General features: G+C 39.5%; 1 protein-coding gene across 11 annotated transcripts in view; it reads right to left on the bottom strand.

Annotated features, from left to right (window-relative positions):
• GBF1 (golgi brefeldin A resistant guanine nucleotide exchange factor 1) overlaps nucleotides 1–16,375 on the bottom strand; it is a 119,364-nt gene that overhangs the window by 101,162 nt on the left and 1,827 nt on the right. For 10 of the 11 annotated variants that reach the window (XM_049645615.1, XM_049645618.1, XM_049645617.1 and 7 more), the window contains exons 2-3: nucleotides 5,569–5,674; nucleotides 3,360–3,426 (exon numbers count right to left, since the gene is read on the bottom strand). In XM_049645615.1, coding sequence (XP_049501572.1) covers nucleotides 3,360–3,426; nucleotides 5,569–5,664 — 163 coding nt within the window. In that variant the 5' untranslated portion in view covers nucleotides 5,665–5,674. Of the gene's footprint in view, nucleotides 1–3,359; nucleotides 3,427–5,568; nucleotides 5,675–10,664; nucleotides 10,736–16,375 lie in introns of those variants that run through there. The other variant, XM_049645616.1, reaches the window with a different exon arrangement.

Below are 16,375 nucleotides of genomic sequence, written 5' to 3'. Positions count from 1 at the left end.
AGGGGCAGAGAGGGAGGGAGACACAGAATCTGAAGCCTAGGGCTCCGAGCTGTCAGCACAGAACCTGATGCAGAACTCAAACTCACAGACTGTGAGATCATGACCCGAGCTAAAGTCACCCAGACGCCCACAACAGTGATATTCTTAACCAACCAAGGTAGCAGATAGCCTAGAAAAAAGCAAATAGAAAGCCTCTGTAGGAATAGTCTAAACCCAAGTCGGTTTCATGAGTTAAACTTATTGGAAGTCCTAGAATTCCTGCCATGCCTCCAATCTAGGTGGGACACCATTCCCAGTCACACAGCACAGGCAATCCCTTCAGTTTCTCTCTCCAAATTCAAAACCCTTTCCCAGCCTCCTACCATTAGCAGGCTTCCAAGAAAGCAGTCCTCCTGACACTGCCAATCAGAAAAATCTGTTTGTCTCAGTAAAAGAAACAAGAAATTGGTCATGGACCACAGAGTCCAGGACCACAGGGGCAGCTGACCCATAAACTTGCTTCCTGGAAGCCAGCACTGTGCGGAGTCAGAACCAATCAGAAGACTATGAGATGTTCTATTTCGGGTCCACTGTGTCATTTTCTCAGGCAGGTAATATGTTAAAACCTAAGAACAATGGGCAACCTTGGCAGGCACCATTTCAACATCTGCTCTGGTAAATACTACCAACTTCTTTCTTGCTCCAAAAGAAAGCTTGGCACCACCTAACCATGTCCTTAGTACCAGTGACAGAACTGGCTCCTCAGCACATTCTGGTTTTATTAGTTTCAAGTAGCAGATAATCTGGATTCCTGATTCAAAGATGTAGGAAAATTAAGCACAGACTCAACTTTGGCACCTCTTAGATGGTCTAGAAATCCCAAGTCCTGGACTGCACCACTCACCACAGATATAGTTCTCTTGAAACATGTCAGGGATATGTCAGGATAGAGAAAACAAGTGCGGGATATGGATGAGATGGCAAGCAGGAAATGTGGCTATATCAGGAAAACCTCACCATCTCAGCTCTTCAAGGTCTGTAGAGTGCCCAAAAGGCTAACAAGGCTACCCAGTCTGATCTCAGACATTTTAGGGTGTTTCTAACCACATATAATACCAATATTTCACAGTGTATAAATTGTGAAATGTTGTGTTTAATCCTCTTCACATCTCTTAGAAAGATAGTACAGTTGACCCTTTAACAACATAGGGGTTTGGGCACCAACACCCCTTACAGTTGAAAATCCATGTATAACTTTTGACTCCCTGAAAATTTAACTACCAATAGCCTGTTAACCAGAAGCCTTACTGATAACATAGTCAATTAATACATATTTTGTACGTCATATTATATACTTTATTCTTCTAATAAAGTAACTAGTGAAAAGAAAACATTATTAAGAAAGTCATAAGGAAGGGGCGTCTGGCTGGCTCAGTCGGTAGAGCATGTAATTGTTGCTCTCAGGGTTGTGGGTTCAAGCTCCAAGTTGGATGTACAGATTACTTGAAAATAAAATCTTCAAAAAAAAGTCATAATGAAAAGAAAATACATTTATTTTACATACAATACTATTATTGTACTGTATTGACTGAAAAAAAAAAATCCACACTTAAGTGAACCTACACAGTTCAAATCCATATTGTTCAAGGATCAACTACACTCTGAACTTTGGCCACCAAAAAGAGTTGTAAATACTTACTCACTACATTTTCTTTCCAATTGAGATATGTAAGCTTTATCTGTAAAGTCAAAAAAAAAAAAAAAAAAAAAAAAAAAGTCCATGCAAGTAGCCAACTTCCTAAAGCAGCCAAGTCACTTAAAGTACAGGCCACAAAATAAGAACATGCCACCTAATTGCAGCTTTAGCCCTGCTAACTGGCTAACAACCAACCACTCCCTCTATACTTGATCCTTGGCTAACATTTCCAATGCTTTTAAACTGAAAATGCTCCTTTAAAGAAAACATGCAGGGAACCTTTAGATAACTTCAGCCCATGTTTAAGAAAAGAAAAAGGAATTTTTCTCCAGATACTCTCCTACATTTCTCATGAAAGGAGAACACTGGTTTATTGTTTATTTACCTTGCAGAAGCCTAGAAACTAGGCTAAAAAACATTCCAGGAATACACATTGTAAAAGCCCTCTATGGTTGACAGAGGAACACAGCTCTGAGGCTTTCCCTTTCAGTCTATCTTTCCCCTTGAAAAACCCAAAGATGCTGAGATTTGCCTCCTCCTCCAACACATACCTATACATAACAGAAGGCACTTCCTGCATACAGTCTCCTCTAATTGTACGAACAGAAGCAATGCAGACCAGGGCACTAAACCAGGCCTGAGTTCTAGTTATGACTTCATCTCTCAGGATCAGTGTGACCTCAGCTAAATCACTGAAAATGTCTCTGGGCTTCAACTTCATTCATAAAAAGAGGACAACACCTGCTACGCCTCCTTCACAGAGTTGTGTAAAAGTTCAATAAGGTAATAAACATGGAAGCAGCTTTGAAAATTCTCAATACATGGAGGCGCCTGGGTAGCTCAGCTGGTTAAGTGTCTGACTTCAGCTCAGGTCATGATCTTGAGGTTCCTGGGTTCGGCCCTGAGTCAGGCTCTGTACTAACAGCTCAGAGCCTGGAACCTGCTTCAGATTCTGTGTCTCCCTCTTTCTGCCCCTCCCTCGCTCACTCTCTCTCTCTCTCAGAAATAAACATTTAAAAATTTTTTTAAAAAAAGAAATTCTAAACATATAAATATTATATAAAGTTATTATGATTAGAAAAACGGGGAGTGAAAAAGGGAACACATGAAGACTGAAAGATCTGCATTACACAGAATTAAGGCCCTAAGTGATGACCTTCTATAAGACCAGAGTTTTGCTGCAAGTACTAAAAACTTGACTTGTGCCACCAAATGTAAAAAGACTTCCTACCTCACAGCATGCATGAGGTAGAGAAAGAAAGTAGTTAAAACAAAATAAAACCAAAAAATTACCAAAAATAACTTCATTATAACTCAAACAATAAAGGAAGCTTATTAATTGTATGAACACTGATTCCCCAGGAAAGTAGGACATCCTCCTAGGAACTCAAGGAAAAGGACCAGCAATGCAGTAAATCAGGGGCAAACTACATCCACAGGCCAAACCTGGCTTGTACCTGTTTTTTTTTTTGGGGGGGGGGGGGGAAGTATTTATCACTCTCTCAAGTATTATGTCTGCTTTTGAGGTACAACGGCAGAATGGAGTAGTTGCAGTTACTATGGTCTTCAAAGCCTAAAACATTTACTATATAGTCCTTTACAGAGAAAGTCTGTCCATCCCCGCAATAAAAACACATGTTCATTTTATCAGGATAAGTAATCCTACCTAGATGTGGGGACTTACCTGTTATATTGTTCAAAACCTCCTTTAGATGACTGAAACTATGCAGCAGAGGATCCCGTTCTTCATCCTATAACACATAGGTTAAAAAAAAAAGTCAGTATCAGACAAAGAGGAAAAAGGAAATAACAGACAGATCAAGGGTTCTTTGTCTGAATCCAATGATTAAGTTTTCCTTCTGAGGAAAAAAAAGTTAGCCATGGTTCAGTCTTCCAGTTCCCTGATGTCCTATTTTCAAAAAGATACTCTGGACTTACTTAAAATATAAATCCTGAAATATTAATCTATACCATGACCATAGCACTCAAGCTACCATAGATTGCCAAGGCCTTTACATGCTATGGTCTGAATGTTTATGTCCCCTCAAAACTGCTTTTTCTTTTTTTTTTTTTTTTAATGTTTATTTTGGAGAGAGACAGAGTGCAAGCAGGGGAGGGACAGAGAGAGCAGGAGGAGACACAAAATCTGAAGAAGGCTCCAGGCTCCGAGAGGTCAGCACAGAGCCCGATTCAGGGCTCAAACTCACAAACCATGAGATCGTGACCTGAGCTGAAGTCGGATGCTCAACCAACTGAGCCACCCAGGCGCCCCAATCCCCTCAAAACTTCTATGTGAAAATCCTAATGTCCAATATGATAAGAAGTAGAGCCTTTAAAGGATGGGTGATTAGGGTCTTCAGAAGGTGGGTAAGGGTTCTGCCCTCATGAATGGAACTAATATCCTTATAAAAGAGGCCCAAGAGAGCTTCCTTGCCCCTTCTATCATGTGAGGATATAATGAGAGGTCTGAGACCCAAAAGAGGGTCATCTGACCATGCTGCCATCCTGATCTTGAACTTCCAGTCTCCAGAACTGTGAGAAATAAGTTTCTCGTTTATAAGCCACCTAATCTGTGGTATTTTGTTATAGCATCCCAATAGATTAAATTACATGTATTATTCTGTCTCTTCTCCTTCATACTCATTATATAATCGTACATGTTAATTTCAAAGACATTGCTGACTGCACTCTCACTTCTAAACAATTTTTTTTTTAATGTTTGAGAGAGTGCAAGCACGTGCGTGAGTAGGGGTGGGGCAGAGAGAGAGAGAGAGAGAGAGAGAGACAGAATCCCAAGCAGGCTCTGTGCTGTCAGTGCAGAGCCCCACATGGGGCTTACCCCAAGACATGAGATCATGACCTGAGCCAAAATCAAAGGTCAGACGTGTAACAGACTAATCTACCCAGGCACCCCTAAACTATTTTTTTTAAGATTTTATTTTTAGGGCACCTGGCTGGTTCAGTCAGTGGGGCATGGGACTCCTGATCATGGGGTTGTAGGTTCAAGACCCACATTGGATGTAGAGATTACTCAAAAATAAAATTAAAAAAAAAAAAAAAAAAAAGTCTTTGGAGCACCTAGCTGGCTCAGTCAGTAGAACATGTGACTCTTAATCTCAGGGTCATGAGTTCAAGCCCCACACTGGGCATGGAGCCTACTAAAATAATAATAATAAAATAAAATAAGGTTATTTTTAAGTAATCTCTACACCCAACGTGGGGCTGAAATTTACAACCCCAAGATCAAAAGTCGCATGTTCTACCAAATGAGCTAGCCAGGCACCACTAAACAATCCATTTTTATAAATGAACATAAGATATTTCCAAATATATATATATCTCCATCCATATCCACTGAGGTAGAAACGTCTAAACTTGTTTTTACAATTGTGCCAAAAACCGTTTTATACAACTGCACAAAAAATATCTTTGAACATACGTATACAACAAAGAAAGCCAGTTTTACAACTGGTAAGTTTCTTACTCATCTGATTGGCAAGACACGGCCTGCTTGATATACTCCTATTCCTAAGGAGTACCACCAAGTCACATTCCATGTACCATTTTGACAGTTAATTATAATCCTAGGGAACCTGAAGATAAGGCGTCTTTCTGACATTTTTAGGTATATTTAGGAGGTCCCAACTACTACCGTAAGTTGTCTACAAAAATAGCTAGAAGAAAAACAGTATCATCTTTTGGGTCCCAAAGCAAAAAAGGCAGCCTATAAATTTGATGCCAGTTGGAATAAAACAGAAGGGTCCTTGATACCAAGGACAACTCTGAATTCCTTCTGCTCTCATTATTACTGGGAAATTGATAACTCTTTTAACCATGCATCAGATCGCTTACAACAACTCAGTGACCAAGTGATCTGCCCATTCCCCACTTACCAGCGGAGTATGAGTGCTCCATCGGGCATTTCGTTTGATTGCCCCAACCACAATGTTAATCTCCCCTTGAATGATGTAAATATTTTTATCCACCATCCTGGCAAACCTACCAAAACAGTTAAGAGAAAAGTTAATATGTGGTTACTCAGAGTATACCCATATTTAAATCAGTACCTGTTAAGATCAGAATTATGATTTAACTTCTTAGTACCAAGATTTCCCACCTGTAATACTAGGATGGGATGAAGTCCATCTTATGTTATGAATCCAGCCACCTGGCTCACCTAGAGGTCTCTGGAAGCTCAAGAAACAACTCAAAAAGTATCAATCCAGGAAATTTCTCAAAGGCACCTCAACAATCTCTATTAAGTATGTCAAATTCTTCAGTCAACTGTCCTCAAAATCTCTCCTGTGAGGACTTTAGGTATGCAGATACATCTGTGCTACTAGATTGTTAAAGATATATTTCAGATCTTACTTTTGTTTTCTTTATCCCCTCAATAAAGTAATAATGAAGGTTTGACTTAAAAGAAAAGAATGAAGGCTGTTAGAAAAACAGCCTTGGTTTGGAACCACAGTTACAACGTCCACTCATCTACTACATCCCTTCTACCAGGTCAGCTCCAGAAAAGTGGACAGTGGCAGTGACACAACCTTTAAAAAGTTCTGAAAAGTCAAGTTTACTTGCTTATAGCAGTAACTCTCTAATAAGATAGATTGAAAGGCAGACTCATTTTAAAGCTGCTTCTATATGCATCTCTGAAATGAAGCTGAAGTAACTACTTTAGTATTTTATGTGCTCCCAACTGAATTATCACACGATTTTCTTTGCTGCCTGGAAGAGCACTTAGAAAAGATATGTAATTCTCTTCCCAGGTGAAAACAACAAAAACAAAAACAAAACAAGACAAAACAGAATTTCTCCTTGGCATAGAGAAAAACCTAGGAGCATGTAAAACCAACCTTACTGCTTTCCATTACTTAAAAATCCTCTTCACAAGGACAAAATTTTAAAAAGCAAAGAGGGAAAAGGGCAGGGGGAGCATATAGTTACACAAACATTTAGATCAGACTCCAGGGAAGTTAAAACAGTAAGGCTATCAGGGTTAAGAGAAGAAAGAATTCCACAAATATTTACTTATTAAGCACCTACTATGCATAAGGCATCTTTCAGAGTACTAAGGATACAAAACAAATAAGACACAGAAAGAGCTGTCAGACATATTGTGGAATGAAAGAAACTGTAGTATATGACTCTATGTTACCATTTATGTAAAACCCAACCAACCCATCCTACAAAATGCTAGATTTTTGTTTTTGAAAATATGTAATATTCAACTTACAGTATGACATAAAGAGTAATATAACAGCCAGTATCCAGATTAAGAATAGTTCAACTGAAGTCACTGTATGTTCTCCCTAAATCATATCCTCCTCTCTTTCATCCATAGGTCCCACTTTTCTAAATGTGGCGTTTATTAAACTTTTATGTTGCTTTGTACTTTTACTTCACTGATATGTTTTTTTTTTTTTAATGTTTTTATTTTTGAGAGAGAGAGAGACAGAGCATGAGCGGGGGAGGAGCAGAGAATCTGAAACAGGCTCCAGGCTCTGAGCTGTCAGCACAGAGCCCGACTCAGGGCTCGAAGTCACAAGCTGTGAGATCATGACCTGAGCCAAAGCCGGACGCTCAACCGACTGAGCCACCCAGGTGCCCCTGATATGTATCTTTAAATAATATATAACATCATTCCATATATTTTTGTACTTTTATTTAACTAATACAATATTAGTTTTCTGCAATTTGACCTTTTCCCTTGAAACATTATGTTTGTGAATCATCCATGCTACTAAGTATACTTTATGTATTTTGTCCAGGTAATATGTATATATGTAAACAGAGAATATATATACCCCAAACTCCATAACCATAGTTATCTCTAGAGAAAGTACTGTGAAATCAGTGAGTAATCAGAGGATACTTTAGCCTTATATAGAATGTTTTAATTTTTTACAAGAAGAATATATTACTGTACCATCAATATAATTAAAAATTAATTAAAGAGATGAGATATAATTTCTGCCCATGAGGCATTTAGTGAGTTTAGTGGGATCTAAAAGAAAATGAGCCAAAGATATACAGAAAAGAATGCAACCTTCAAGTAGTTCCATTTGCATATTTTGCAGAAGACAGGGTCCCCAGAAAGCAAGAAGTATGAAAAACATTACAATAAAAAAATTTTTTTAATGTTTATTTATTTTTGAGACAGAAACAGAGCATGAATGGAGGAGGGTCAGAGAGAGAGGGAGACACAGAATCTGAAACAGGCTCCAGGCTCTGAGCTGTCAGCACAAGAGTCTGACGCAGGGCCTGAACTCACAGACCGCAAGATCATGACCTGAGCCGAAGTCGAATGCTAACCAACTGAGCCACCCAGGTGCCCCATTATAATAAAAATTTTTTTAATGTTAATTATCTATTTTTGAGAGAGAGAGAAAGAGAGACAGAAAGTGAGTGGGGGAGAGGCAGAGAGAGACAGAGACACAGAATCCAAAGCAGGCTCCAAGCTCTGAACTGTCAGCACAGAGCCCAATGCGGGGCTCGAACCCACAGACCATGAGATCATGACCTGAGCCGAAGTCAGACGCTTAACCTACTGAGCCACCCAGGCGCCCCACAACACATTTGTTTTAATGACAATTTAAAGAAACAACTAGATTAGTCCCAGAAGACTATCTACTTTCTAAATGTCCTAGGCACACAATGTTCTCTCCTGAGAAGATCCAACAATGAGAACATACACAACAATAAGGAGGAGAACCAAGAAACTAAAGATAAACAAATTAAAAAGTAATTCAAAGTATCAGAAGAGAAAAGATAGAATCTCTAGTATCTCTCCTTCCTTAAATTATTTAGGCAAGATGAGTATGTTCTAGATCTCTAGAAGGATTTTGAAGAAATTGCTAACAGAGGCTGCCCCCAGAGAAGGGAAGAGAGGAACAGGGATAAGAGGAAGACTTACTTTTCTCTGTATATTCTTTTTTACCTTTTGAATTTTGTGTCACACATATATATTACTTATTACCTATTTTTAAATTAGAATAGTGAAGAATAGTTGTATTATTCCATATATAAGTGATTAAGATCAGCAATCAATGTTAATTAGCTAACATTTACTTTAGTCAATAAGACATTACCTAACACATGCTAAGCAAAATACTAGGCACAGCATACAGAATGTCACTACCCACGCACAAGGAATTTATAATCTAGTAGTTTAGATAAAACACATATATACACACACAAGCCCATATAGATCTTCAATACATGAGTAATACACAGTGTCATAGTAGTGGAAAAAAGAAAATTATTTCTGGCAAAAGGCTCTAGAAAGGCAACTAAACGACAGACAGGATTCAAACAATAAAAAATATAAGGGAAGAATGGCAAGGGTAAAGGTTCATAGGTAGGAAATTCAGTAGGTATTTAAGGAATCATGATTATTCCAGATTGGCTAGAACATTATTCCTAGAGTAATAATAGGAGGTGTGGGGCATATCATGGAAGGCCTTCAATATATAATTATTATTCAGGGCACCTGGGTGGCTCAGTCAGTTAAGCGTCCAACTTCAGCTCAGGTTATAATCTCACCACTCGTGAGTTCGAGCCCCACGTCAGGCTCTGTGCTGAGAGATCAGAGCCCAGAGCCTGCTTCAGATTCTGTGTCTCCCTCTCTCTTTGTCCCTCTCCCGTTCGCCCTGTCTCTCACTCTCTCAAATATAAATAAACATTTAAAAAAATACAGTTACTATTCAGTATGTATACTGAATACCTATCATTATAAAAAAATATTTTGGAAGGCCTGTAAAGGAACACTATAAAATAAGAATAATTTCTCTTTCAAAGAACAAAGAGAGGGGCTCCTGAGTGGCTCAATTGGTTGAGTGTCCAACTTTGGCTCAGGTCATGATCTCACAGTTCGTGAGTTCGAGTCCTGGGTCAGGCTCTGTGGAGTCCCACATCAGACTCTGTGCTGACAGCTTGGTGCTTGGAGCCTGCTTTGGATTCTGTGTTTCCCTCTCTCTCTGCCCCTACCCAGCTCATGCTCTTCCTCTCTCTCAAGGATAAATAAACATTTAAAAAAAAAAAAAAAGAACTAAGAGAATGAGAGAAAACACTCATACTGAAAATAACAGCAATATAGGTAAACAACAACACTATACTACAAATTGCAAAAAAAAAAAAAAAAAAAAGTGTCAATGGGATTAACTGAGATCTAATAGGATCTAGTGGTTATTTGGAAGGCTTCCTGGAAGAAATAAATTTTGAACTGGGACTCCAAACTGAAGTAACCAACCTAACACTTGATCAAAATTTATTAGGCATCAAAAGCTAACAATTTTCTTTCTTTCTTACTTTTTTTTGAGAGAGAAAGAGAGGGGGCTCAAGTGAGCAAGGGGCAGAGAGAGAGACAGAGAGAGGGAGAGAAGTGGGGTTCACCCAAAGCAGGGCTCGTGCTCATCCAATGTGGGACTGGATCTCACAAACAGTAAGATCATGACCTGAGCCAAAGTCAGATGCTTAACAACTGAGTCACCCAGACTCCCGAGAGCTAACAACTTTCCAAGATAGTGAGGACCTAAGCAAGAAAAAATCATTGTCTTAAGCTTCTTTTCTTAGTTTAAAAAAAAAAAAAAAAAAAAAGAAACTAGAAAATGAAGAGGAATTATTTTCAAGGTCTATGGGGAGTTGCTTTATCTCCTGCCCAGCCCCTGAGCATTTGTTTCCTCACAAAGTGATTGTCCCAAGGGAATCTGCCCTTCAGCTTCAAATGGGAAGCTTGGATGAACCACTTGCTGCCTGGTAGGCGACAGCCTAGAACCCCTGGTCACAAGGTCACAAAGGCCTGCAGAGGACCTCATAAATTTAAGGTGTATCTTCTATCAGAAATAACGTGAGAAGGAACAAGTAAATACACAGCAACTAACATCCCCAGCCAATAGGCCACTGGCCCAGAGACTGTGAGCCACATATACCCTTTGAAAACACTGTGTATAGCATTCCCCTCGTGCTTTGTGGCATCCCAGTTACTCACCCCAAGAGGATTCAAAGAGGAGTCACTCTATCAACTGGCAACTCCCTCTAGATCTAAACAAAAGCAGGAGAAACAGAAACCACAAATTGGATCCTTACTTCATGGAATACAAAAAAAAAAAAAAAAAAAAAAATCAACTTCAAATGAATTCAAGACTTAAATGTGAAAAAGGAAACTTGAAAATTTTTAGAAGATAATATATGAGAATACTTTTATAACCTGAGCATAAGAGAGAACCACCTAAACAGAAAATAAAAAGCACAACCCATTTTAAAAACTGGTAAATAGGGGCACCTGGGTGATGCAGTTAAGCGTCTGACTTCGGCTCAGGTCATGATCTCATGGTTCATAGAGTTTAAGCCCCATGTCAGGCTCTGTGCTGACAGCTCAGAGCCTGGAGCCTGCTTTGGATTCTGTATCTCCCTCTCTCTCTCTGCCCCTCTCCTGTTCATGCTCTGTCTCTCTCTCTCTCTCAAAAATAAATAAATATTTAAAAAAAATTTTTTTTAACTGGTAAATTAAACCATGTTAAATTACAGACATTTGTTCTAAAGATACCATAAAAAAAGAGGGGAAAAATAAATCACAAGCTGGGAGAAGATATTTGTATATTTTACACATATAACTAATAAAGAAGCAATGTCCATAATATGTTACAAAACTCTAAGAATAGGCATATAAACCTTCCCCCAAACTGGCAAGAGACATGAATAATTATTTCACAGAAAAAGAAAATACAAACAGCAAATATAAAAAAAAAAAACATTATTAGCACCATTAATAATCAAGAAAATTATAAAAGAAGTTTATGAGATACCATTTTACAGCACAAAAATAGCACAAAACATTTTTTTTTTAAGTTTATTTGTGTGTGTGGGGGGGGGTGGTTTGCAGAGAGAGAGAGAGGGAGAGAGAGAGAACTCCAAGCAGGCTCCATGCCATCAGCACAGAGTCCCTATGCAGGGGTTAAATCCCATGAACCCTGAGACCACGACCTGAGCTGAAACCAAGAGTAGGTCGCTCAACCAACTGAGCCACCCAGGGACCCCCACAAAAAATTTTTAATCTGACAATACTAGGAGTTGGTAAAAATGCAGAGGAAGTGGCTAATATGTAAACTGATTCAATTCATCTGAATTTCAATTTGGCATTATCTTGCAAAACTGAAGAACTTCATATCCTGTATCTCAGCAATTCTACTGCTAAGACCATATCCCAGAGAAACTTACAAAAAATTTAGAATACTGGCTGTGGGGAAGAGGAATGTGACTAATAGGGAAAGGTATACAAGTGGCCTCAGTTTTGGTGATATTCTGCTTTTAGGGGACACTGATGCCCCATATAAGCTATACATATTCTGTCTGTATGTATGAAATAGACCATCGAAAGTTCCTTTATTTTTTTAATGTTTATTTATTTTTGAGAGAGAGGGGGAGAGACAGAGAGAGACAGAAAGACAACTTGTATGCACGCGCACAAGCGGGGAAGGGGTAGAGAGGGAGAGGGGAAGAGACAATCCGAAGCCAACAGTTCATGCCAACAGCAGAGAGCCCGATGTGGGGCTTGAACTCGCAAACTTTAAGATCACAACCTGAGCCGAAGCCAGACTCTTAACCAACTAAGCCATGCAGGCGCCCCAAAAGTTCCTTCTTTTTAAAGTCATGGTCTTTGTTGTCTGCCTTTGCACATACTGTTCCTTTTTCTGTTTTGAGTATTCTTCTCATTCTTATCCATCTGGTAAATAAACCCTTATTTCATCCAAGAGTCAATGAGTCAGAATGTACCACAGTGGTTACAAGAACAAGCTTCAGAAGCAAAACTGTCTTGACCATCACCACCTCTATAATCTTAGCCAAGTTTCTTAGCCTTTCTGAGCCCCAGTTTACAATTCTCCATTGCAAAATGAAGAGAGTACCTCCTCATCCATTTATTATGAGGCCTACACAAGAAGGCTGTAAAGCACCTAGCATGGAACCAAAGCTATTAAAACTCCCCCAAATTAGCTGTTACTATAATGCCTGCTCTATGAGACCTTTCCACTCTCTCAGAGAGTATTAGTACTCCTTTTCTGTCATCCCATTACACTGTACATAGCTCTATTTAAATAACTTATACTGATTTATAATTATTCATTTAGTGTGTCTCTCCCATGAGTCTATAAGCATCTCAGGAAGACACCATGATTTATTCACCTTTTTATCCCCAATGCCTATAACAAAAATGATAAATACCGAAGGACCAAATGAACAAATGGGTGGACTAACATAAGACTGACTATTCAATATAGTGCAGCTAACATCCACCTCTTGTAAGAACAATGACTTCATAGAAGACAAGGACTCTAAGCCTATGCAGGTAAACCTTTCTGCATCCCATATTTGTTTCTCTACCAAAAGTTACAAACCTTCCATACAGACTACTCTACAGACAAAAATAACCTACATCTGCCCACCAGTCTATTCTGTTTTCGCATTTATCTTCCTGAAGTCTCCTCATGTGCTATTTGCAAGTTCATCTTTCTTCTCTGAAATACATAATTCTTTACTGTCACTTCTTTTTTTCAAGTTTATTTATCTTGAGAGAGAAAGAGAGCACACGTGAGCACAAACTGGGGAGGGCGAGAGAGATAGACAATCTGAAGCAGGCTCCATGCTGTCAGTGCAGAGCCCAACCTGGGGTTCAACCCCACAAACTGTGAGATCATGACCTGAGTTGAAATCAAGAATTGAATGTTTAACCACTTAACCTACTGAGCCACCCAGGTGCCCATGCCAACTCTTCATACATGTATATATGGGTCTTATTTTCTTTGGTTGTAAATAGGTGTTACTAGTACACCATTGTTTACGGGGTTTTTTCTTTGTTTTAATATTTACTTAAGTAATCTCTATATCCAATATGGGGCTCAAACTCACAACAACATGCTCTTCCAACTGAGCCAGCTAGGCACCCCGAAGTTTTTTTCTTAATTGCTTTTAAAAGTTGTCTTTATCCAATAAGAAATTAAATTTCCAGGGTACCTGGGTGGCTCAGTTGGTGGAGCATCTGACTCTTGATTTTGGCTTAGGTCATGATCCCAGGGTCATGGGATTGAGCCCCGCACTGGGCTCAACACTGAGTGTGGAACCTGGTTGAGATTCTCTCCCTCCCTCTCCCTCTCCCTCTGTCCCTCTACCCCTCTCCCCACCCCCCATCCATTCTCTCTAAAGGAAAAAAAAAATTACATTCTCAAAAAACAAAGACTGTTTCATGGTGCTTTGATGTCTAATACAGAGCTGTGCAAACCAAGAAAACTGATGGACTTTCTGAGAGGGTAAAAGCTAAATGACCCTCAACTGGCCCTTCCAAGGTTTATTTTTACTTAGTCTCTCAAACATTCCAGAAAAGCACTAAAGATACAGCTTGTAAGATTCCCAGAGCTGGCCAAGGACCATATATATCATAGTTCTGTGCTAATAAAGCACAGAGAGTGTCCAAGAATTACTGAATTAGTAAACAACTTACTAGGCTCAAGAAATTTATCCCAAGGGTGGAGAGGTAAGTGTAAGTCAAACTAGGAAGAGTTGGTGCCCTGACAGGCCACAACTGGAAAATCCTCCCAAACCCAATAATCAGGTGTCCAGTGAACTTCAGCTCTGCCACGACACCTCCCTCTACGGAGATCCTGAGTCTATCCCAAGAACTATATGCAAGGTGAACCACTAAGATATGTCCAAAGATGTCCCTTCTATCAGCCTAGAGATAAAAAATGAAACAATGCTCCTCTCTTTCACTCATCTGTTAACCATGCAGAGCACCCAAGGTGAAAATTAAGGGTAACAGTTTGCAGAGTAGGACAAAGATAAAAAGTTAGTCTGTGTGATTATACATAGAGAACTGCAGTGATTAAGTCTCATAAGGCATGTCTATCTTGTGTATCAGGGGTCATCATCCACTGATGATGGATAAAATCCAGACCACAGACATACTTTGTTCTGCCTGCAAAAAAGGTTTTTAAACACTTTATAACTAGTTGCCAAGAGTTTAAAACACAATGATCTGAATTTCAAGTTTCTCCTGAAAAGCACCAAGACTGGTCACATTGTGCCCACATGCCAGTACACTACAGTCCCCACTACACCCTTATATATTCGTATGTGGCTTACTTTACTCATTTACATTACCTGCCTGAAACTCAGGCATTTAAGCTTGTAATCCTTGCTTTATGTGATGGCAACCAATCACTACTTCCATGATTACTTCCACTCTGACTGGGGCTCCAAATCACCATACTGCTTTATTGTATTTTCATTTAATTAAACAATTGCTGTTGAACATACTGAAATATAGAAAAAGAACAATAAAAGCTAAACAGCTGCCAATTACATTTACACAATCCCTTCTAGCCTGACGGTAAAACCTCCCCTTCTCCCTTCAACTCGACTCCACCATTATCCCAACAGCAGAATTATTCTAATTAGTCACACTGAACCACAGGAGCAGACTGTGATCAATCAATAGAAATGGCAAACAAAGACTAGGATGATCCTTCCAGTGAATGCTGTATAAATACAGTGAGTCTTCTCAAAAGCAGGAGCTGTGTCTTTTCCCTCTCTAGCTGCTCATACTAGCCAGTCTAAGTACCCTATCAATGAAGTTAGTATCTAAAAGTGGCAATCATCCTTCATTCTGGAACACTGGGGAAGTGCAATAGTGGTGGAACACTGAGAACTTCAAGTTCAACTGGGATTGGTACCCGGCTACTCATGATATGTGCCTACAACCTGAGCTCTTACTGAGTCAATGAGCATCAATCGCAAGATTAGACATCACTGGGGGCGGGTGGCTCAGTCAGTTGAGCGTCCGACTTCGGCTCAGGTCATGATCTCGTCGTCTGTGTGTTCGAGCCCCACGTCGGGCTCTGTGCTGACAGCTCGGAGCCTGGAGCTTGCTTCTGATTCTGTGTCTCCCTCTCTCTCTGCCCTTCCCTGACTCATGCTCTCTGTCTCAGAAATAAATAAACATTAAAAAAAAAAAAAAAAAAGAGTAGACATCACTGTCTACAGCCACTTTTGAAATGAAGCTCAAGTACAAGTCTTGAAGGAAGAACAAATTTTCTTTTCTTTCTTTTTTTTTTAAATGTTTTTTAATGTTTATTTATTACTGAGAGAGGAGAGAGAGAGAGAGAGGTGGGGAGGGACAGAGAGACAGGGAGACACAGAATCCGAAGCAGGCTCCAGGCTCCGAGCTGTCAGCACAGAGCCTGACGCAGGGCTCGAACTCATGAACGGTGAGATCATGACCTGAGCTGAAGTCAGATGCCAACCGACTGAGCCACCCAGGCGTCCCCCTTTTTTTTTTTAATTGAAGTATGGCTGACATACAAAAGAAGAACAAAGTTTTTGATTTGAGATGAGGGTTGGAAGCAAAAACTATTACTATCTGGAAAATGACATTTTGGTAAAGAAAGGGAAAATCTTTGAAGCCTGAGATACTTCCAAGCCCAAGTGAAAAGATGCTGGATTGGTCACACTATCTAATCAAAGACTGGATTGCTTATTATGCAAAGCATATCAACTCAACAGGGCTCACCAGGGCCTATCAACCCAGGTGAGCAAGGCAGGCTCATCAAACCGGGTACTTCCTAGGCTATGTCATTTCATAAAGCCACTTTTTTTTTTTTTTTTTAATTCTGCAACTTAGATCAGCAAGTTAAAACACAAACTATTTCC

The sequence above is a fragment of the Panthera uncia genome, chromosome D2 (assembly GCF_023721935.1).
Source record: "Panthera uncia isolate 11264 chromosome D2, Puncia_PCG_1.0, whole genome shotgun sequence".
Classification (NCBI taxonomy): Eukaryota; Metazoa; Chordata; class Mammalia; order Carnivora; family Felidae; genus Panthera; species Panthera uncia.
This window is presented reverse-complemented; position numbering and strand designations above follow the sequence as displayed.